This window comes from Neomonachus schauinslandi, chromosome 2 (genome assembly GCF_002201575.2).
Source record: "Neomonachus schauinslandi chromosome 2, ASM220157v2, whole genome shotgun sequence".
In the NCBI taxonomy this organism is placed as follows: Eukaryota; Metazoa; Chordata; class Mammalia; order Carnivora; family Phocidae; genus Neomonachus; species Neomonachus schauinslandi.
This window is the reverse complement of record NC_058404.1, coordinates 162,863,664-162,888,102: the sequence shown is the minus strand read 5'-3', so window position 1 is coordinate 162,888,102 and position 24,439 is coordinate 162,863,664. Positions and strand designations below refer to the sequence as shown.

General features: G+C 42.0%; 1 protein-coding gene across 1 annotated transcript; it reads right to left on the bottom strand.

Annotated features, from left to right (window-relative positions):
- Positions 1-1,545: 1,545 nt before the first annotated feature.
- On the bottom strand, positions 1,546-23,182 carry LRRC66 (leucine rich repeat containing 66). Its single transcript, XM_021701629.1, has 4 exons — positions 22,687-23,182; positions 10,972-11,141; positions 5,794-5,983; positions 1,546-3,752 (listed from the first exon to the last, which is right to left on the bottom strand). Exons 1-4 carry the CDS (start codon positions 23,180-23,182, stop codon positions 1,546-1,548), a joined length of 3,063 nt encoding a protein of 1,020 aa, XP_021557304.1.
- Positions 23,183-24,439: the final 1,257 nt, after the last annotated feature.

Genomic DNA, 24,439 nt, shown 5'->3' with positions numbered 1-24,439 from the left:
GGGGTTTCTTCCTGACAGCCTAAATTTTCTCAGTGAAAGTTCAAGGGCAAGGAAATTTCAAAATTGCAATTGTGAACAACAGGGGAGAAACTGATCAGGGACTAGTGAAGGTCTCAAAAGTTTGCTAAAATAAATGAATAAATGATTGGTCTAAATGATATAAACCAGAATGCAGCATGTGTGGAGAAGTGATAATGTCATGAGATACAGTTGGAAAGGTAGGATGTGTCTAGATTATGGAATTTGGTCTTTATATAGGCAATGGGGAGCATGAAATTTTTCTGGGTTTTTGTTTGTTTGCTTATTTTTTTGTCTTTTTAGTAATCTCTACACCTAACGTAGGGCTTGAACTGACAGCCTTGAGATCAAGAGTTGCATGCTCTACCCACTGAGCCAGCCAGCCACCTGCATCGAAGGTTTTTGATTAGTGGAGAGATGAAGAGAACATAAGACTTTTGGGGGGGGTGAGTGGGGGCAAGGAGAAGTACTAAAGGTTACAAAGAGGCCTTAAAATAATCCAGGAGCTAGATAAGGATGTGCCCTATTTGGGGGTTGAGAGTAGAGATGACAAAGTTAAGAGCCACTGAGGAGCTAGATCCTATGAGACTAGTGGTGATGCCAACAGGTGCATTGGGGGATGGTTAGTTCCTTTCCCCAAATTCAATCCTCTCCCATCTTAATCCACCCTAAATATACACTCTGAGCCAAAGCAGGGTGCTTTCTGTGCAAACACTGGTTTGACATGAACTGCCTAGCCCCATCCAGATTGCCACACTGAAATGTCTCCTTGTATAGACATATACGAACTTCCACAGCATAGAGCTTAGAGGTGACTCAGATACAGGAACTACAAGAGAAAGAGTCGGAGATAAGATAGCAATTTCAGTTGGCTTTCCTGGGTGATGTCATGATACTGTTGATCAAGAAAGATCACATTTGTGAAGGAAAATGATGAATTTTAGGTCCCGGGATGATCTATGTGGATTTGGGCCATTGGGGTTGAGAATGTGAGTCTGGAGCTTGGGAGGGAGGCCGGGCCTCGTGGCGCTGATGCAGGTGAGGCCTGTATGGGGCTGATGGTGAAGCGGCGGGGCCCAGGGAGAGCGGTACCTCAGAAAGACCGGGAACAGCTCTTTGAGGAATGTTCTCTGAGAGGGCAAGCAGAGGTGGACGAGGGGTGTCAGGAAGGAAAAGGAGAAAATGCCAGAAAAACAGGAGGATACACAGAAGAACACAGCTCCTGACAGCCCAGATTGGAGAGTCCCACCAAGGAAGGGCTAATTGAGGATAATGGCATGGTAGCTTTTCCTTTTTACAAACAATACCACTTCTCTTCTTGAAGACTGATTTCTAATTTACAGTTCGGTCTACAAAATGGTCCCTCTTTTAACATCACTTACGAACAAATATTTAGAGTTGCTCTGAATCCCCCTAACTTTGTAGTTTCACGATCACCGTCCAGAAAGCTGTGCTGTTCTTTGTGTGGAATTTGTTTTAAAAAAATCTGTTCAGCGGTTCTAAGGGCTTCAATCTGAACTCAAAATGTTACTTGAATTCCCTTTGATTTTCAAGTTCCACATCGTAGTAGAGCAGGTCCTCATACAGCAAGCCAGCCCCCAATAGGTGGCCCTGGGTCTGCATTTGAGTATTTTCTAACTGCAACAGGTTCTCTTCTGAGTATTTACCCCAATCTCTGCCATTGAAGGGCTCCTGCATTCCTGGTAAACTGGTTTCACTTGGGAGCTCTTGTAATAACGGCACCTGGCTCCTGGAACGGCTTTCAGCATAACCCCCCTCTCCTCTTTCACACTGAAGAGCCGGTTCATCACTACAGGACTGTAACAATTGTGTGCGGCTTCTAACCTTTCTGGAATCCGAGTCCTCAAGAGTGCATGCCAACCCCTCATTCGTATCAGTGTCCGTCAGGTGGGGATTCATGTTGCCCCCTTCCGAATTTTGTTGTGAGGCTCCTAAGTTTTCACCGGCAGTGATCTTGAGAGGAACATCATTTTGAGCTGTGTTCATTTCCTGAAGGCAAGGTTCATATTTGTAAATGTCTGAGTCTCTTTCACGACAGTCGCTCTGGTCAGGATCTGAGGGAACTTCAGCAGACCATGGTGGTGTTTGTGGTACAACATCTACATTTAAAAATTCTAAGTCTCTAAGTGAGTAATGCCACTCTACGGCCTCAGATCGGAGCGCTGCGGCATAATCGCAGATGACCATGCCTGGGGTCTCATCCCCGGAGGGACTGTTACTGCCCAGTGATCCAGGCACGGTCAGTGGACCCTCAAATGTGTCAGTGTTAGAGGCACCTTCCAGATGAGTCTCACACAAACCTGAGTCTGGACCAGAAATGAGAGGGTTTTCAAAATAGTCCTCCTGATTCTCACACTTCTCCAGAATCTTCTGGCAGGGGATATTGTCCTCAGGATCCTCTGATGATGTAACATTGTCCTTCCTCACCCCCGAGTTCTCGTCCTCCGGGGGCTCACTGGCTCTGTGGCTCTTCTCACCGTGTGCCTCTTCTTCAGTCACATTTCTTGCATCCTCTGAACTTGTTGAACTTAGAGTAAATAAAGACCCTTCATCAGAATCAGAATCGTAGCTGCTGTCCAATGGGTACTGAGGGTCAGGAGGAGCATGTTTCTGCCCTGGTTCCATGTCACTGAGTGGGACCGCACCGTGGGAGGCGGGAAGCCCTTCCTCAGCACTGGCCCCCTGGAGCCTTTGCTGCTGTGTGTCCTGCAAATTCAGGTAAGTGCCCACTTGCATTTCCTTGGAAAACTCCGAAGGTAACCGCTCATTCTCTCCAGCCCCCTGTGCTTTCGTACGCGTTTGCATTTGAGAGAGAGAAGCTGCCATTTCTCCTGAGAGGGGTGCGTTTAACTCACCCAAGTCACTGTGAATTGAGCCAGAGACAGTCTGCAATCTGCCAGCTCGCACAGGGGCGCCCGCTGAATGCACGCTGGGAGAACCTTCCTGGGCCAGAGTTGCATAATTTACTTCCCCGAGAGCATCTTTCCTGTGGATGTGATCCTGCCCTGCTGGAATTCGTTGGTTATGACCAGCATTCGGCTGTCCTTGGAGAATGGAATGGGCTGCGCTGTCACTCAGAAGTATGTACTCCTTCCCACCTCCTGGCCCTCTGCTGTCCCCACACGGCCCCCTGCTCTGCCACCTGCCAGGCTCCCTTCCACCCTCTCCTAGAGGTCTGTCGGGGATGACAGCAGCGCGGGGGCTGGCGGGCTCTTGGAGGGGCCGATCTGTCCTCAGGTGCTGGGCGTTCCCTGCAGCTTCAGTGTCGTCACAGAAGCCCTTGTTTGAGTACGCGTTATCCGCGTTGTCCCCGTTGTTGTCGGAGCTGGGCCTTTTGCGTGCACATCTCTGGTGCCACAGTCTGTCAATGAAAGGCCTGGCGAAAGCCCCCAGGCAGAAAGCCACGAAGAACGTGATGAACACGGCCAGGCAGACGGCCAGGGCGAGGTCCTGGGAAGTGTCTCCCTGTCTGCCAGCCGTGGGCACATCCCTGGGGCTCCTGGCCCCTCTGGGCAGCCGGCGCAGCCTCTCGCTGGCTGGGGCGCCCGTGGGGCCCTTCCTCCGCACGGTGCCAGGGCGCTCAAACCAGCCTGCCTGGGGCCTCTTGGATTGGCCCGGCGGGAGGCTTTTCACAGGCTTCGCAGGACCGTGAGGAAGGTGGGTCTCCCTGGAAATTCCACTTTGGAGGGTCCACTGGTCTGCCTCCTCGTTCCCTGGAAGCGGGGTGGGGGGAAACACACAGTGAGTGGACACGAAAGTAAGGCTCTGTGGGTCCTCCTCAGTCCTTACCTGGCTGTCTCAGGTGTGCATGGCATGACGGTACACAGCTTTACTGACTGATCAATTGGTTGTAACCAACTGTATGTCTCCGGCCACATGCGCTTTTACACCTGGCCGTCAGGCTTTGGCCTGCTACTTAGAGGCCCGGGAGGCTGTCCGTTTCTTAGGCTTCTTGCCTGATTGCTGCTCATGCGAGGAAAGAAGACCGGGACAGCTACACCGCTTCTCCTTCCTCTGACCCCTCCACCTACTGCCCATTTTGGAGAACATGCCATCAGCTGCCTGCACAACCTCCCTTGGCTCTACCTATGTGCAGGGTATCAATTTCTCACTGTGCCCCAGGGCTGGCAAACAGAAACATTCAGGTTTCTTACTGGCTCCTGCCATTCTGCCTTCCATACCCAGAATGCCAGTTGTGGTTTCTACAGAGGAGTGAAACAGGGTGGCTGACATTAAGACTTCTCTGTGATCCGGGCACCTGGGTGGCTCAGGCGGTGAGCATCTCACTCTTGGTTTCGGCTCAGGTCGTGATTTCATGGGTGGGGAAATCAAGCCCCCAGTGGGGCTCCACACTCAGTGGGGAGTCTGCTGGAAGATTCTCCCCTTCTGCCCCTCCGCCCACTCGCTTTCTCCCTCTCTCGAATAAATAAATAAATCTTTAAAATTCATAAATTTTGGGGCGCGTGGGTGGCTCAGTTGTTAAGCGTCTGCCTTCGGCTCAGGGCATGGTCCCAGGGTCCTGGGATCGAGCCCTGCATCGAGCCCCGCATCGAACCCCGCATCGGGGCTCCCTGCTCAGCGGGAAGCCTGCTTCTCCCTCCCCCACTCTCCCTGCTTGTGTTCCTTCTCTTGCTGTGTCTCTCTCTGTCAAATAAATAAATAAAATCTTTAAAAAAAATAAATAAAATAAAATTCATAGATTTCTTCTAAACCTAGGAAGCATGGCCATTTTCTACTTTAGTGGCAGTCATGAACAGAACAGAGTCCAGGACTTATTACAAAAAACCTTACCTCCCCCCACCCCACCTCCGCCCCCATACCCAGTTAGGAGTTTGGGATTTAGCCAAGATCGTTAATGGCAAAAAAAGTTTTCCAGAATGTTCAACTCTGGTAACATAGTCTAGCATTTTGGGAGAATGTCAGGGAACAAATCAAAGTATACTTTTGAAATATATGTGTTTTGTGTGTGTGTATATATATACATAAACACATATATACACACACACAAAACACACACACACACATATATAATATATATAACAGGATTATACTTTCATAGGGTTAGCAAGCATTTTCTTTTATTTTAATTCCAGCATAGTTAACATATGGTGTTATTTTCAGAGGCAAATGCTTTAAATAATCATGTTTTGCGTTTTCAAAGTTCTTTCTTTGATTAGTTATTTGTTAAGAATTGGGATTGGGGCACCTGGGTGGCTCTGCTGGTTAAGCCTTTGACTTGAGCTCAGGTCATGATCTTGGGGTCCTGGGATCAGCTCAAGTTGTGATCTTGGGGTCCTGGGAATCTGCTCGAGCCCCACCCCCACCTCAGGCTCTGGGCTCAGCAGGGAGTCTGCTTCTTCCCCTCCGTCTGCCCCTCCCCCTGCTCCTGTACGTGCCCTTGCTCACACACTCTCTCAAATAAGTAAAAATCTTTAAAAAAAAAAAAAAGAATTGGGATAAAAATGTGACATTTTGGGGCTTTTCTCTCCCTGTGAAATTACTGTTTTTGACCAAATCCAATTGTTTCTGAGCAGTTTGAACTAGGTTTCTTTGACCATGTGAAGAAAATCATCCATGAACTGAGGGAAACAGGTACCAGTGATTATTCTGTGACACAGCCCGCGGCTGACTTAATCCCTAATCAACACTCTTGCTTTCAAGGGGACTGTCATGGTTTCCAATGAGACTAAATTTTCCATGGGCTTTTCTCAGTTCAGCTGGAACCACTTCAGAGAGGAGACGCCACTGACTTACCTACAGACTTACTGCAGATGACATTCCATGTTTTCCTCCAGGATTCAGAAAGGACCTTTTGGAAGGCTGCCACACTATAGTCACACTCCCATTGGTTATCAGCCAAGTCCACCTCCAGATGGGGAAGTTCCAGAGCAATGACCATCATGGGTAGGATGGTGGTCAGAACATTGTTGCTGAGGTCTACCACCTGTTTGAGAAGAAACAAGTTTAGGGCAGTCTGTGAATCAAGACATTTAGAGACAAAATAAATACTAGTTACAGGTATTGTTTACATTGCTAGGGAGGCAATACAAATTTAGCCCTGATTTGAGAGTTAGAGAAACTGGGTTTAAATTTCTGCTCTGCCCCCTAACAACTCTGTGAGCCTCAGCAAACTGTTCACTTTTTAGGAGGCTCCCTCCTAGGGTTGTTGTAAGGGTCAGATGTATGTGAAAGCTTTAAGTATGGTGCCTATATTAGATGCCCAGTCCTTTCCCCTCCCTTCTTTCCTATGAGTTGCAATTTGTACTGTTAGACAAAACCAAGACTCCCGGTGGTTATCAAAGTCTAGAATTAGATACCAGGTCTAGAATTTCTGGAAGCACTGTGATCTTGAAAGTGACCAAAGACACTGGGCCATGAGAACATAGAACACAGAAGAACTGTGGTTGACCAGAAGTAGCAAAGAGAGATCTTTTGCATCAACAATTATCTCAAGGGTGGTAGTACATTTCCCTGCATCCATGGCCACCTGGTATATACAAGATGACTAATTTTTCTAGTCTAATCAGAAACGAAGAGGAACCTGGGGACCAAGAAGGCTTCAGTGGCTCTAGAAACATAGAGCAGGATCTGCAGAAGTTGGATATGGCTGTGACATGATTCAGCAGGGAAGGAGTTTGGGTGTAGCTCTTGCTACCATTTGCAGAGTGCTGCTATGTACCAGGCATTCTACTGGGTGCTTCAACCTTCCCCTCCCCCTTTTCACAGAGGAGGAAACTGGGCTAGGTCACACAGTACATACCACAAAGCCCCTAGTACCAGGGCCTGGTACACAGCGGGTCCTCAGTAAATAATGGAGAAAGGAATGAATGAATGGAGTGGCAGAGTTGAGATCTGATCTAGCTCCACAGCTGTGTGACTTCCACTCTGGAACACGCTTTCTTGGAGCCTGGGCTCGCACTGCACGGGAGGAAAGGGCTGGGTGGAGGAGGCCTGCAGCAGGAGGCGTCAGGGGGTGGAGGGTCGTGGGGCTTAGGGAGGGGCGGGTTGGTAGTTAGAAGAACAGAAAATCATAAAAAAAAAATGTAAGCCTTGATGGAACGGGGAAAAAAAAAGGAAAAGAAAATTGGACCATGAATGAAAGCCAGAGCGGATGAATGTTATCCAGGTCAATGGTTTTAAAAACATCAGGGAAAAAACAGCATTGGCATCTTGGGTTATATAAATTCCTAAGAAGAACTGATTCAAACAATCAAACAGCACCATGACCACGACCACTACGTGTAGAATCAGAATTCTCCCTGAACTTAGGTAGTGACAGTGACCTTTCCAGTGTTGAGTAACCAAGTAGTCTTGACTCCCAAAGGAAGGTTGCCGAAAACAGGAAGGAGGAGACTTGGGGGCTCGGGGTAGAAAGAACCACTTCGCTTGGCCAGGCCTTGCCTGTGATCAATAGCTTTCTTATGTACCCCTCCTCAGCAACAGAGTGGAGTGCTCTGATGTGCTTCGGGTAGTTATTTTCCTTTTAGTGCACATCTGCATTTTCTTCATCCCAGCATCTTACTATATTACAAATCATGGAACTGAAAACAAAACTGGAGCAAGGGCAGAAAACTAATAAAATGATTCAGGAGGAATAATTTCCAAGGAAAAATTAAAGCAGAACAGTCTAATTTGCCTAAAGAAAAAGCCATCCACCATCATTTGAAAGGGGTGTACACTACAGAAAGATTGGAAGAGGCAACTAATGTTGCTACACAAGTCACTGCATCTAAGAAGAATGGGAAAGATTAAGAAAAGAAATGCTAATTTGAAATGCCAGTGAAACTTACTTCGTTCCATCTAAACGTGAGGATGAATTTATGGTTTGAAATCTCCATCTGGCTTCTGAAGATTCCCACATGGGAAGACACGTAGCATAGTGCAAGTACTAAATGCATCTCCCGAAAAAGAAAAAAACCAACATCTATTTTGATATTCAGCTTTCTGGTACCAAATAGTTCCGTCAAGTTCCAAAACCAGTTTTTAGAGTTATTGGCAAACATGGAGAAGGGATAATGGAGAAGGAGAAATTGTATGATTCTGGGCAGTTCAGGTGAAGCGAGAATTACAGATGATTTAAAACATTCTTGGGGCTAAATGTTTTATGCTAAAAACACTTTTAGTTTGCCTGTAGCATCTCTTACCTGTGAGCTACAGAACACCTATGAAGCACAGTAAAAATGCATAGGAAATAACAACAGACATAGGGCAATCACCACACACCTATGATCAGTATACAGTATACTGAATGAGGTTCCCAGGCAACCCAACAACTCATTTGTAGGGAGCTGGGGCGCACTGCCAAGTTAAGCGGACTTTCTCATCTGCTCTGATAATTACTGCGGCAAAGATGCTCCCCAACGGTCCTGCCTTCTGGTATTCACGCCCTTGAGGAATCTCCTGCCCTGGAGCACAGGCAGGGCCTGTGACTTGGTTCTAAGCAATCGAATATGGCAAAGCAATGTGATGTCACTCCCCTGATGACATTATATTAGCTTGTAATGTTTTTCTTGCTAGCAGGCTCTCCTTCAGGCTCTAAAGCAAGCTGCCATGCTGTGAACTGCCCTATGGAGAAGCCCACGTGGCTCAGGACTGAGGCTGACAGCCAGTAAGGAACCAGTAAAGAACTGAGCCCTCAGTCCCACAGCCCACAAGGACCTGAGTCTTGTCAACAACCACGTGGGCTTGGCAGTGGGTCCATCTCCAGCTGGGCCTTCAGGGGAGTCTCCAACCCTGGCCAACACCTTGACTGCAGCCTCTTAAAATACCCTTAGCAAAGGACCCAGGGCCTTGCCTGGCTTCCTGACCCCCAAATCATGAGATAATATGTGTGTAGTTTTAGACTGCTAAATTAGTAGTTATTTGTGATATACCTATTCATGGTCATCATCCATTTATTCATTCCTTTGTTCAGCAAGTGTTTTTAAATATGTGTTATGAATTAGACATATGCTAAGCGCTAGAAAACAAAATAGATTATGATGTATGTCCTCGAAGAGATTAGGGGGGTACAGGCATTAACAATTATCCATACCTAAAGCTAAATAATTTCAGTTGTGATAAATGCAATGAGGAAAAATCATAGCACATTGTAAGTGTATATAAAAGGGCAATGAATTCAACCTGGAGGCCCCAGGAAGGCTTACTTGAGGAAGTGACATTGGAAAGATTCAGAAGAGTTAGTTTTCCCAGGCAAAGGATCAGCATGGGATCCCTCAGCCTTGGTGTGAAGACAGAAATGGAGTGCAGTGAGCAAGGGAGAGTGGTTTGCCATGAGGCTGGAGAGGTGGGCAGGGGCCAGGCCCTTGTTGGGAAAGCTCAGAAGGATTTTTAACAAGAAGTGGCACAATCAGATTTGTATGTTCAGAGAGTGGGATACTGTGGCCACTTTAGAATTTCTACATGCACTTTACATTTATAAAGACCTTGCTATATTCCAAGTACTATTCGAAGCACTTTATATGCATTAAAACATTTAATTCTCACAACCTTCTATGAGAAAGGAATGAAGTTACCTCTATTTTTCAGATGAGAAAACTGAGGCACAGAGAGACATGGTGACTTGACCAAGATGGTGTGGCTGCAGAGTGGCGAAGCCAACCCAGGCCGCTGAGCCCAGAGCCCACCCACCTTACCACTGCCTCACTTCCCTCCCTTCGATAGAGGAGGGACTTGGGGGCTCTGGCTGACAGGTGGCAGTTGGAAATTCATCTCCCACCTATACTTGAAGAACGCTTTTCTTAAACCTGGGAAAAATCAGCTGTCTATGTCGATGCTGTCTAATATGACGGCCCTTAGCCACAACGTGGCTTTTGAGCATTGAAATGTGACTCGTCCCATTGGGATGTGGGTTTGAAGTCTTAGCATGAAAAACAACGTAAAATATCTCATTAATACTTTGTATATTGGTTACATGGGTAAAAGATAACATTTGGGTATACTGGGTTAAAAAATACATTACTAAACAAAATTCACCTGCTTTTTTTTACTTTGAATCTAGTTACTAGAGCGTCTAAAATCGCGTATGTGGCTCGCAGTTGGCTTCTACCGAATGATGCGGGCCGGCCTAAAGAGTGAGGGTCTGTGATGGAGGATATGGGGGACTGAATCTTTCCTCAAGACCTCGCTAGATGTCCCACTGGAAGCCCCCTGGCCTTTCTAAAGGACCACTGTGGGGAGACTGTAAATTGTCTCCCAGAGAAGAGTGGGGAGGGTGGAGGAAAGTGCTTGGGGCAGGGGCTGAAGCGGCCAAGCCCGGAGCAGGGCTTTGGCCCGGGGCAGAGGCGGGGGGTGGGGGGGTGGGGGGTTCCTTCCCTTCATAGCTGTCAGCATTAGTGAGATTAACTGCAAGGCGCCCGAGAGATAGGTGTCCGAGATGGGTCCGATGTTTGTTCAGAGCAGTATATGGTAGGTGGTAAGTACAGGTATGGGCTGTTATTATGATCACGGTTATTATTTAGGGCCCTGTTTGGGTTTGGAAGCACCAGTGTCGCAGGCCTTCAGAGCCCCATATCGTCCCGGGCCCCGGGGTGGCTCAGAGGAGCCTCCTCAAGTGCTCCAGATCGCACAAGACCCCAGGGACCTGTGACCCACCTTGCAGCTCAGGGTGGGAGCCTCAGTTATAACCCAGATTGAATTTCCTGCCAACTGGTAAGTGGAAACTTGGAGTTGGGTTTAATATGATTTAGAAAAATAGTGTGCCAATTCTTGCGGCTGAGTATTATGTTCGAGTAAAATTCATGTCCATTACTGAGGTGTTTGAGTTCTGAGGCAAGAGAGAGACTTCAGCAATTTTAGCAGAGCCTTAAAATAGAGTTTTTGACTAACAGCCCCTACTTCTGGGTGTGGAGAAACTCTTCCATAGAAATATTCTTCTAATGCAATGGCCCGGATGTCTGCGTATTTGAAATACTCTAAAAGTCACTTTATAACCTGTAACTTCTTGAGATCCTTGAAGGCTTCTGGATGAATCCTGAATATCTTGTTGCTCTTTAAGTAGAGGTTTTCCAGCCGCAGGCAGTGCCGAAGGTCAGACAAACCGATCTGCGCTATCCCGTTGAAGGACAGATCCAGACTCTGTAATGACTTCAGTTTCCACAGTCCTGTTAAAATGGAAAAGCACGTTCAAGTACACATGGGTGGTATTTACTGTTGGTTATCACGGTCAAACAGTTGTGACACCCTGCCGGGCTGTCCGTGCAGGACCCGCTGAACGGCGGAGGCTACGGGGATCTGCGCACGATGCACCGCGCAGGAAGGAAAAGGTTCTGTTGCAGAGCAGCCTAGAGTGGGATTCCGATGTTCTTGGGGAAAAAAAGAGCCACATGCAAACAGACACCCATGTTCTGAGCCAGCGGAGGAAAAAGGCCGAGAGGGAGCTGAACGGAGTGATCAATAGTAGTAACACTCCAGAGTTCTTGTTGATCCTGCAACATTTCTAGGCATTCGCTTATTTTTCAGAGGTAATAAGTTGTAGCGAGGTTTTGTTTTCTGACAAAAAGAATCTAATTGGGTTTTGGTCTCCGGCTTTGTATTTCACTTGATTCCAGAGAGTAACCAGGAGGCCCATTTGGCACAGAACACAGAGGCTGGGAAGGAGGTGCCAGTCATAGCAGACTTCCAAATCTGATTTCCCATATGAGTCTCATAAGGATGCCCTGCATTTTCACATTTCCCTTCTGCTCTATTCTTACATATAGCTTGTGTCTCTCTCTCTCTTTAAAGATTTTATTTGAGAGAGAGCAAGCAAAAGAGAGAGAGCACGAGCAGAGGGGAGGGTCAGAGGGAGAAGAAGACTCCCGCTGAGCAGGGAGCCCAAAGTGAGGCTTGATCCCAGGACCCTGGGATCATGATGTGAGCTGAAGGTAGACGCTTAACCGACTGAGCCATCCAGGTGCCCCCCACATGTAGTTTGTGTCTTTAACCAACTACTACTTAGCAGATCAGGTTGGTTCAATTCCAGAAGGGTTTATTCCTTGTCTACTGTCTGCAAGATACTCATTATCAGACTGATTATGCAGAGATGATGACTTAATGTGAATAGCTGTACCTCAATGTTATCTTATGTTCACATCAGCTGTACAGATTAAGTAAGAGATCATTAGGACAACTCAATCAAAACATTATGAGCCAGGCACTTAGTGCTGAGGACAAATAGAGCATAGCATCCTTGTGTCTGAGTGAGTGATAAGACATACACACAAGAAAAAGTACTAGTTATACAAACCGTTATACCCCCACCATCCTACTATAAAGTTAACTGTTGTTTGCCTGTCAGCCTCTCCATCAGATGACTAGTCCCTTCGGGGAGGAATTCATATTTTTGTTAACTCTTACAATGCCTGGAATATAATATGTATCCAATAAGCCAGAGGTCACAGTGTTTGACCCACACAGAGATTTAAAAATTATTGACCTAACAATAAAGATTCAGCACAAAAATTCGCATTTCTAGCTTCTCTTGAAAAATTAAAGTTCCAACTGGCACAAGATAATGCTTTGTGAGAGCTGAATGAGGGCTGCCTGCTTTAGCTGGGGCAGGCACTTATAGAAGATGATTTCTTTGTACTCATGCCTCTATCAAAAACAGGAAAACAAAGGACAGGCCAAGAAGCTGCATGTTTAAAAAAAAAAAAATGGGAGAGAACCAAGGCTGATATTCAGCTGGCATAGGCTAGTAAGAAATATTTCCATATTGGTTTGTAAATAACCATTGCTGGGCCCTTGTGGGCTGCCCCACGGCCCTAGGAACCCAGCGGAAAAGCGCCGGTTATAGGCCAGTTGTTAAATATTTTGAATATAACCCCTAGAGAAAACATGTTTCTTCATGGAGTGAAGACTTTTTCCTATACGTTTTATTATGCAAACATATGGGTCTATGAGAAAAAAATGCAGCATAAGACAACAATATAAAAGAAGCTATGGTTTCCTTAACATCGTCATGGCACTTGCCTGGCTATATATATATGGCTGTGAGCTCATAGTTCCTGTAATATCTTGCTCCTTATTTGAATGGAACACGGACCCTTGGAGTTCCATGGAGGGAAGAAATCATTTTAAAACTCCTGTTTAATTGTATACTCTCTTTATGCTCTAAGCACTTCACAAACATTTCCTCTTAATCCTCACAAAGCCCTGGGTGTTGTTACCATCTTGTAAATGACAAAACCTAGGTGCAGTGAAGTTAAGAACTTGCCCCATGTCAAAGTAGGTAGAGCTGTGGAGCTGGGATTGAAACTCAGATCTCTCAACCATTATTGTTTAACCATGAACATTTCATACAAAACAAACAAACAAAAAGGGCAAAAATAGTAAACATGTATTGTAGGACTCACAATATATATGTAGAGGTAAAGTGTATGACAAAACTAACACAAACACCAGGAGAAGAGAGGTGGAAGAATATTGTTCTAAGTTTCGTGTGTTATGGGCAAGTAATAGAACACCAAATAAAGATGTTAGGATGTATACTGGAAATCCCAAAGTGATCACTAAAACAACACAACAACAGCAGAGAATTATGGCTAATAAGCCTACAAAGGAGATAAAGAGGATTAATTTTAAAGATACACAATTAATGCAAAAAAAGGCAGAAAAAGATAAAAGGGGGAACAAAGAACAGAAGGAACAAAGAAAAAATATCGAGATGATAGATAGAAATAATAGTTTAAAAACACTAAATAAAAGGCAAAGATTCCAAGTTTGGATAAAAATTCGAGTCAACGATATAATTCCTACAAGAAACCTACTTTAAATATAGAAACATGAGTAGGATACATGTAAAAGGATGGAAAAAATAGTCTTTTCTACAAATGGTGTTGGAATAATTGCATATCTTTAAAACTTCTATAAGTTATTCATACCATGTACAAAAAATTAACTCAAACTATTTTAAAACTATCATAAACCTAAATGTAAAACCTAAATTTAAACCTAAATATAAATAAATCATAAACCTGTAATATAAAATGTAAAAAAGTAAAGTTATAAAACTTCTAGAAGAAAACATAGGAGAAAAATCTTTGTGACTTTGGATTGGGCAAAGATTTCTTAGATACAACACCAAAACACAATTTATAAACTAACAAAGTGATGAACTGTACTTCACAAAAATTTAAAATTCTGCTCTTTGAAAGACATTGTTAAAATAAAAAAATACTCAAGCCACAGACTGGGAGAAAATATTTACAAGTCACATATCTGTGAAAACTCTTGTATCCAGAAGATATAAAGAACACTCAAAACTCAATAATTTAAAAACATTAGAAATTGGCCAGAGATTTATATACATCATCAGAGACATACAGATAGCAAATAAGCACACAGAAAGATAATTCAATATCATTAGTCATTAGGGAAATCCAAATTAAAACCACAATGATATACCACTATACATCTATTAGTATGGCTAAAATTAAAAAGATGGCCCATATCTGGTATGGGTAAGGATGTAGGACAACTGAAATTCTTACATAATGCTGGTGGGAATTTAAAATTTAAAACATTTAAAAATTTAAAATTTAAAATTAAAAACAACCACCGCACACAACACTGGCGATTTCTTCAAAAGTTAAACATCTACTTGACATACAACTCAGCCATTCTCTGCCTAGGTTTTTTACCCAAGAGAAATGAAAGCATATATCACCACAAACACTTAGTTTCATTATTCTTTTAATGTTGATAGGAACAGTAGCGATGATCCCTCTTTCATCTCTGGTACTGGCAATTTGTGTCTTCTTATTTTTTTTCTCGGTTAGTTTGGCTAAAGGATTATCAGTTTTATTTATTTTTTTCCAAAGAAACACGTTTTGGTTTTATTGATTTTATCTATTGTTTTCCCTGTTTTCAATTTCATTGATTACTGCTGCAATTTCTATTATTTCTTTTCTTCTGCTTGCTTTAGGCATACATTGCTCTTACTTCTTTAATTTCCCAAGGTGGAAACTTATGTTATTGATTTTAGACTTCTCTTCCAGTGGATGCTTTTAATGCTATACATTCCCCTCTAACTGCTGCTTTTGCCACATCCTGCAAATTTTGATAAACTGCATTTTCATTTTCACTTAGCTTAAAATATTTTCAAATCCCTCTTGAGACTTCTGTGACACATGTGTTATCTAGAAATGTGTTGTTTAATTTCCAGAGATTTGAGGGGTTTGCTGCTTTCTGTTGCTGATTTCCAGTTTAATTCCATTTTAATCTGAGAACATACTTTGCATGATTTGTTTGTTACTCAAGTTTGTTAAGGTGTGTTCTATGGCCCAGAATGTGGTCTGTCTTGGTAAATGTTTCATGTAAGCTACTGTTGTTGGAGGGAGTATCCCATACATACCAATTAGATCAAGTTGATTGATAGTAATATTCAAGTCAACTACATCTTTATTGATTACCTGCCTGCTTAATCTACCAATTGACAGGGGAGTGCTGGAAGTTTCCAAATATAGTGGATTTTTCTAATTCTCTTTTCAGTTGTCAGTTTTTCCTCACATATTTTGACACTTTATTGTTAGGTGCATTCACATTTAAAATTATTAGGTCTTGGCGCCTGGGTGGCTCAGTTGGTTGGGCAACTGCCTTTGGCTCAGGTCATGATCCTGGAGTCCTGGGATCGAGTCCCGCGACGGGCTCCCTGCTCAGCAGGGAGTCTGCTTCTCCCTCTAACCCTCTTCCCTCTCGTGCTATCTCTCATTCTCTCTCACTCAAATAAACAAATAAAATCTTTTAAAAAAAATAAATAAAATTATTAGGTCTTCTTTAAGAATTGGTCCCTTTATCCCCTTTATATAGTGCTTTATTTATCCCTGATAGTTTCCTTGTTCTAAAGTCTCCTTTGTCTGAAATTAATAGAGTCACTCCACTTTTCTTTTGACTAGTGTTTATCTAAATGGTTTATCTTTTTTTTTTTTTTAAGATTTCATTTATTTATTTGATAGAGAGGGAGAGAGAGAACACAAGCAGGGAGAGCAGCAGAGGGAGAGGGAGAAGCAGGCTCTTCACTGAGCAGGGAGCCCGATGCGGGGCTTGATCCCAGGATCCTGGGATCATGACCTGAGCTGAAGGCAGACCCTTACTGAACCACCCAGGTGCCCTTAATGGTTGATCTTTCTCCATCCCTTTAGCTAGCAGCTTTTTTAATAATAGCCAGAAAAGACAGCCTAAGTGTCCACTAACAGGTAAACACATATCCATACAATGAATTCTGGCAATGAAAAGGAATGAACTTTTAATACATACAACACCATGGATAAATCTCAAAATAATTATGCTGAATGCAAGGAGCTATACCCAAAATGAAAGTACATATCATATGATTGCATGAATATAAAATTATGGAAAATACAAACAAATCTATAGTGTCAGCAAGGAGATTAGTGGTTACTTGGACAGAAGGGAGAGGATGGGTGGGAAAGATAAATTATAAGGGGCATGAGGAACTTTTGGGGGTGCAGATAGTTCATTATCTTGATAGTAGTGATGGTCTCATGGGTCAGTGTGGTTCAGTGAGTCAAAGGACAGATCAAAGAGTGCTCAGAAGACAGAGGAGAAGGGGCCTCCAGCAATGTACAGACTTACAGAAGTCTGAGCAGTAACAACAGAATTGTTGATGGGCACTCTGAACTTCATATGAACTTTGAACTTTTGCAGAAAGAGAATGGAAATCACCTACAGTTACCCACTGTACCTCAAATCACAGAAGTGACTATCACAGCAAAGACTGGGATGGTGGGGAACAGAATTAGAGACTCAGGATGATCAAAAGGCACTAGAGGGGAACTGACATTTTTGAGCACCTGTTATGTACCATATGCTGTGAGAAATGTTTCACATGTATCATCACTCTCTGTGTTAAAGTTTTTACAAATACCGGGGTGCCTGGGTGGCTCAGTCGGTTAAGCGGCTGCCTTCGGCCTGGGTCATGACCCCAGGGTCCTAGGATCAAGTCCCACATCGGGCTCCTTTCTCACCAGGGAGCCTGCTTCTCCCTCTCTCTCCCTCTGCTTGTGCTCTGTCAAATAAATAAAATCTTAAAAAAAAAAATAAAGTTTTTACAAATACCGTCTCTAACCTCATATCCTCCCTGTATACACCATCATCCTCAGTTAAAAATAAACAGGCAAGTTTTTATAGGTTAAGTGTCTTGTTTAAGGCCAATTAACAGGTAGAGTAATATAAGAAATATAAGAGTATAGAAGAAGAGTGTAAGAGTTAATAAGAAGGATGGGACCAGAACATCCTAAGCATGGGGTGGGGGGTAGGGACTTTGAAGGCAGAGAGTTATAAGGATACCCCCTTATTTGACTCCCTTCATAATATCAAGCTAAGATCCCCAAGAGGAAGGTAAACTTCTGCAGATGGGAATTAAGACTGTTAAGTTCAGTTACAACTCCTACATGAAAAGTTTCCATCTACTTCCAATTTTAGAGAATAAAGGTTTAATTGTATTAAGAGAACTGGTGGGGTCCTATAAATGACATTGTTTGTTTAGGGTCTCCCAGGAGAGAGTTGGGAGATTTGAGTAAACTCTTCCACAGTACTTGGCTGCATTTCTCAATGGGGGAACGGTGTTCTTTTAAAAATTTTGCATGGTGAATCAATGTTGAGGGGGGTACTCAGGTGAACAAAAGAAGTTGGGAGGGGCATTCACAGGCTGAGGCATGGACATCAGAGGGTAGATTCCATGTTTCAAGAGAGGGGAGTTGAACATTGGGAGGAAAATACGGAGACCCTTTTGTGGAGAAGGAATTATTTATTGAACTGCTTTCTGATGATCACATAAGCCATGGGAAGCAGGAATCTGATTAGCTTTTGCATTTAAGTGGCCAGAGGTGTTTTATTATTTCCAAGAAATTGTCTCAGTGTCTATTAGAAGAAAGGCCATAGAGGGTACGCCCAGACACTAAATTGCCTAGGAATGTTCCTTTGGACTATGAACTTCTTAAATGCTCTCTGAAAAGCAATAATCTGATGACACAAAACAATGATATTCAAGGGGTTATGGCTTCAAGTTCAAAGAGTATTAAGAATTGGAAGAGTCTGGAATGGTCCTAGACAAGATATTTTATTCACAAGGTCAGCCCTCAATGTGGTCAGTTTTATATAGGTGAGCCAAAGACCTTGCCCTCTTAGCTTACTGACATACATTCATGTTGTTATTTTAGAACCTGACCTGGTTTTGAGAACATAGGTTATTGGTATTTCCATAATCCAATAGCAATCAGGAGGAAATAATTCCCTAAAAATAAATAAGAATATAACATATTTTTGTTTTTACCATACACTGATTTTTTTTGTTTCTCTTTTTTCCTCCACCAGTTTCAAAAGTCGGGTATTATTTCATCTCATTTGTAACACATTTATCTCTTGAGTTCCAGAAATTAGTGTGTTAAATGTCAGCCTGTCAAATCTGGTCTGTCAACCTTATTGGAATCCCAGTGAGATGTTGGTCCTTATACCTTTCCAGGTACTCTGTGGGCACTCCAAAAATATTGCTTGATGAAGGAGGAATAATTTAACTGGAGATTGATCCCATTGTTTTAAATGTTTTAAAACTGATTTTTCTGTTATTAACACTGTATTCCAGAGATCTGGGAGAAAGGTGGACTCATCAGTAAGCTTAAATTCATAGCTAGCTAACTGTTTTGTAAATTGCATTGGCGCCACCTCCTCTGGGTGTTTTCCCAACATGAAGGTTATTGGTGACATCAGAGCTGACCCTGAAGGTATGGGATCAGTTGACTCTGGATTAGTCAGTGTGAGCTTTCAGTCTTACAAAGGTGGGCTTTCCTGAGTGAAAGCAACTTTTAGTTGCTTCTATAAGCTGTCACCATTTGAAGACGTGGGACATGGTTTATAAAAGTACACATTGTTACAAGGCCAGTTGCTTGATTGCTACTTTGTGAGAATCTCTGATTTATTATTTTAAACAAGTGCAAGCACTTATATAAATAGGTAGACACAAATGATTCTCTGCTCATGAATTATAGTGGGCTAGGAGTTCCATCTACTGCAATAGTTATTTAACATTTTAAAAGATAACTTGAGATTTAGACAAAACCAAATTTATAATTTGTTTCTAAATAGACTGCTATTCTCAATTTGTGCCAAGAGAGTAAAAATAACTAATATTTGCAAAGTACTTTACAAGCATACAAAGTACTTTTCACATATTTTAATAGCTACCATTTATTATGCCAAATGCCATGTTACAGTAGGTTCTTGAAATACATTTTTCCTTTAATCCTCACAATTCTATGAGTAAATATTACATTATCAAGATGTTACCTTTTTAAAAAAATGTTTTTAAGTAAACTCTACCCCCAGTGTGGGGCTCAAACTCACAACCCCAAGATCAAGAGCCGCATGCTCTACCCACTGAGCCAGCCAGGCGCCCCCAGATGCTACCTTTAAACAGGCTTAGAACAAAGGAATCAAAGAACAAAGGGAAGGTCAGAAATAGAATGGTACTCCAGGCAGCACCTCCCCTTTACCAGCTTTTTCCCTCCAAAATGGGATTTCAAAGTCAGAGTGACTGAGCCACAGTCCTAAAATCATAGAATGGCAAAGGGATGTTACAGGGGGCTCAACTGAAATATGTGATGATTAGAGGAAAATAATTCAAATCACAAAATGCTATGGATAAAAGAACTCTGAATTATATCCAGTTAGGTTCAGGGCTTCCATTGGCCTTCCATCATCGATTGGTTTCATTCATCTCTCTATGGTTTCATCTGCTAGAGTTCTAATAGAATTTCAGATACATGATTTGCTCATTTCACTTTTTCTTCTCCTTTGTAAGTGTAACATTTTTCCTGATATTTTGGGGAGGCAGAAGTTCAACTAGGAAAAGAAAGATGGGGTTGTATGTGCATTTTATAGGGGTGTTTGATCCTTAAATGGAATTGTATTCCCTCTGACCTCCAATTAGCTCTTGGGAATTCATCTGCCTTAAGGAGATATGTTAAGTGGTGGGATAATATTTTGATATATTAATCTTTTATCTCTATGTCTCTCTTTCCATTTCTCCCCATTCAACCAGAAAGTAGGCTCTGTGTTAATTACCCCAGGGGAGGCACAGTGCAAGGCAGAAAACAGAGGAGTCTACAAGTCTTTCTGGCTTTTGTTTTCCAAAGGCCTAAACCTTTAGAGGAAAGGAATTTCTAGATCTAAACAGGGTTTTGAAGAAACAAAAAAACGGGAAGAATTTTCTCCAAACTGAAAAAACTGAAATGTTCTCCGGCTGGCAGGGGTAAGGGACATCACACACACACACACACACATACACACACGCATGTGCACACACACACACTTGTTAGGGTGTAAGATTCTAGAGCTGTGGTACAAATTTGGGGAAAAGCAGAGGAAAGCTCATGGAAGACTGATGTTAAGTACAACTATCTCTACACCCCTTCCCCAACTGACCCTACTAGAATGGGGGCTCAGAATCAGAAATTATGTTGAATTATAGACAATAGAAGGTTATATCTCGAGTACACTTGAATTTAGGGGTTGAAATTCACATCTACCATACTCGTTAAGAAATATGTTATATCATATGGATATGTGTAGCTATAATGATGATCATCAAAGAGTTATAGCAAACAAAATGGCAATAGTCTAAATGTTGTTTGATTAACCCAGTTATAACATATGTATATATAAAAGCTACTCAACTATTTAAAATATTATTTATGAGATTGCTTAATTATATAAAGATGTTCAAAATACACTGATATGAAAATACAAATTATGAAATATTATGGAAAGTATCCAATTTGAAAGAAAAATATGTACATAGGCATGAGGAATAGACTTAAATAATATATATAGTTGATCCCTGAACAACACAGAGTTGAGGGGTGCTGATCACCCACACAGTAAAAAATTTATATATAACTTTAGCTCCCCCAAAACTTAACTACTAAAAGCCTACTGCTGACTGGAAGCCTTACCTGTAACAGAAAGCCAATTAACAAATATGTTGTATGTTATATGTATTATATACTGTATTCCTACAACAAAGTAAACTAGAGAAAAGAAGATGTTAATAAGAAAATCGTAAGGATTGGGGCACCTGGGTGGCTCAGTCGTTAAGCGTCTGCCTTCGGCTCAGGGCATGATCCTGGGGTCCTGGGATCGAGCCCCGCATCGGGTTCCCTGCTCAGCGGGAAGCCTGCTTCTCCCTCTCCCACTCCCCCTGCTTGTGTTCCCTCTCTCGCTGTGTCTCTCTCTGTCAAATAAATGAAATCTTTAAAAAAAAAAAAGAAAATCATAAGAATTTTAAGGAAGAGAAAATATATTTACAGTGCTCTATGGTATTTATAGAAAGAAATCCATATATAAGTAGACCTGCACCATGGTCAACTGTATTACATGAAGGACTTATGTTTTTTCCTTTAGATTTTTCTTTAATTACTAAATTTTTAGTAATAACAGGTTTTTAAAAATAAGAATAATACAGTAAAAATTACAAAATACGATGCAATTAGTTTATACTTTACACTGAAAATCCTGCACATTGCTTTTATGGAAAAGCTTAGGGAGAGAAGACTCCTCCCCTTCTCACACAATTCTGTTGATTTGATGACCAGGATAGTCATTCCTTCACCTGGCAGGCTACTGTCAAAATGATGCTTAACACAAGACCAAAAGCTGGAGAAAAAGCAAAACAATAAAAATATGAAAGGAAAGAATGGAAAATAAGAAAAACTAAATATGTATAACTTGGGATGGAGAAAAAAAAGACAATATCCTTATATTTTCTTTTTTAGCAGAATCTATTTTCTTAATTTTAATATTTTCTAAATAAAATATTGGTGATTAGTTAAGGAGCTCCAACATGTAGATTACTGAGTGCCGGAAGAGATGAGAATTTATTAAACAACAGGAATATGTGGAGTATCCTATTAGAAACCAGGATAAAGAATTCTGATTTGGGGGCACCTGGGTGGCTCAGTTAAGCGTCTGCCTTCGGCTCAGGTCATGATCCCAGGGTCCTGGGATCGAGCCCCGCATCGGGCTCCCTGCTCAGAGGGAAGGCTGCTTCTCCCTCTCCCACTCCCCTTGCTTGTGTTCCCTCTCTCGCTGTGTCTCTCTGTCAAATAAATAAATAAAATCTTTAAAAAAAAAAGAATTCTGATTTTGATTTGATAATAAGAAAGTTTACATATTGATCATACATTAGCATATTTCTAGTCTACATTTGGAGGACAACTAGACAAGCAGATGCAAAATGTATTCTAAGAAAACAAATATTATAAATATGGCAACATAATCTGAATTGTGCTACACATTGAAAGTACATGAACTAGTTATTTCTTAGTGCTTTCTATATGTAGTAGCAAATAACTGATAATCAAAGTAGGTAATTGGAAATCATGCATTATTATTTAGCACTTAAATACCTCCTTGTGTCTCTTGACAAATCTATATTACATTAATGTAGGTTACAGTAATGGGAGATTAAATTGCATTGGCTATGAATTCCACATATTATAACTTGAAATTCCACTAAGAAACTCATTTATTTGTCCTGATAAAATTGCTTTACTTTCAGTGGTTTCTTCAAAACTGAAAACATGGAATTCTTACGGGCATAAAACATCTCCTTGTTTCTTGGTCTAGTCCGTCTTTTAAAATTGTACTTACCCTTGGGAATGTCGGCGAGTTTGTTTCTTTGAAGAATTAACAACTTTAGAAACGGAAGCCCGTGCCTCCAGCTGCTTCTGTGGCGTTTCCCCCACGAGGACTTAGCATTGCGTAGATCCAACGCGATGGAGCGGAGGGAACTGTTGCTGAGGTTTAGTACTTCCAAAGCGTGGAAGTGTGCAAGAGGGCTTAAGGTGATGTTCGGAATGCGATTGTTACTGAGGTCCAGATGTTTTGTATTCCAGTCTTCTTTTCTCATGTGCGACCGTAAGAGAGCCCTAAGGAAACTGGCCCTTGTGTCCACTGTGGCTGCTGGCTGGGGTCTGTCCACATGGATATCATGCTTTCCGGTAAAGGAACAATTTGTCAGAAGATACCCATTCCATTGGCACTCTGAACTGAATAAAAGACTGCTTTTTCTGGATGGGTTTGTCATTGTTCCAGTACAATAAAGACCTATTAGCATTGTTAGGACTCTGAAATGTAGGTTTTTCATAATGCCTAGAGAAAGGAAAATGGACTTATTCAAAATAACGTATATGAAAATTAACAGCAAATAAGCAGAAAATTCAATTTTTTTAAAAAGATTTTATTTATTTGAGAGAGAGAGAGATAGCAAGAGAGAGCATGAGGGTAGGGGGAGGACACGGAGAAGCAGGCTTCCCACGAACAGGGAGCCCGACATGGGGCTCAATCCCAGAATCGTGGGATCATGACCTGAGCCGAAGGCAGACGCTTAACCGACTGAGCCACCCAGGCGCCCCACAGTTTTCAATTTAAGATTTAGGAAAATTATTTTGCCTTGATTGCCAATTTAAGTGCATGTTTGATTTCTTAGAACTTGGGGCATTAAAATGTAGCTAAAAAATGGTAAAGCTATGGGGCCCCTGGGTGGCTCAATTAGTTAAGTGTCTGCCTTAGGCTTAGGTCCCCATCCCAGCCAGGAGTCTGTTTCTCCCTCTTCCTCTGCTCCCCCCACCCCACGTGCTCGCTTTCTCTAAGTCTTTTAAAAAAATGGTAAAGCTATAGTATACAATTACATTTATGTCACATTTTAAAGAAACAACTCCCCTGATTTTTCAGAGAATACATATGCACTTGGGCCTCACCTCTGTGTCTGTTATTCCAGGAACACTCACTGTGCAGTCTGCTTTGGATGGAAACTTACCAAGATTAAAGACTTCTCTGTTTTCTTGCTGGTCCTTAGTACTGAGCAAAGTCTATTATGCTTATCTACAACCTGTAATCAGCTATGTGGTTTATTATGTGAGTGACAAGCCATCCAGTTACACTAAACTGTGAACGATATGAAGAGAAAGTTCGACTCACAAAGGAGACTCCTGATTTTTTAAAATTAAATTTACATTTTTTTGGACTTTAAGTTGAAATACAACATAAACAAAATGGGTTATAAAAAGGATGTTCTGCATCAGCACCATGAAGATAAGATAAACATCAAGTATCCTTTTCTTCCAAGATTGAGAAGAAAATGAAAATTTTAAAATAAGTATCTACAATGGCTAAATGTATACACAGAAAATTATAAAAGAAAATGGATAGTAAACTCCCCAAAAGACTGTAAGCTCCCAGAAGGGCTATGTTTTCCAAATATATATATTTCATATATTTCCAGATATATATATATGGAAAATTTATATATATATATGTGGAAAATTTATATATATAAAGAGTTCCATTCACAAGACTCTTGCTTAATTTTTTTAAATGATGACTATAAGAACTATATAAAATG

What these genes read in the sequence shown, in the direction of transcription:
- LRRC66 (XM_021701629.1), bottom strand. Translation starts at nt 23,182, where the DNA reads ATGAAAAACCTACATTTCAGAGTCCTAACAATGCTAATAGGTCTTTAT. An exon ending in ACTCGCCGACATTCCCAAGG is followed by an intron (nt 11,142 to 22,686) that starts GTAAGTACAATT and finishes CCATTTTAACAG; the next exon opens with GACTGTGGAAACTGAAGTCA. An exon ending in AGGATCTCAAGAAGTTACAG is followed by an intron (nt 5,984 to 10,971) that starts GTTATAAAGTGA and finishes CTTCTCAAACAG; the next exon opens with GTGGTAGACCTCAGCAACAA.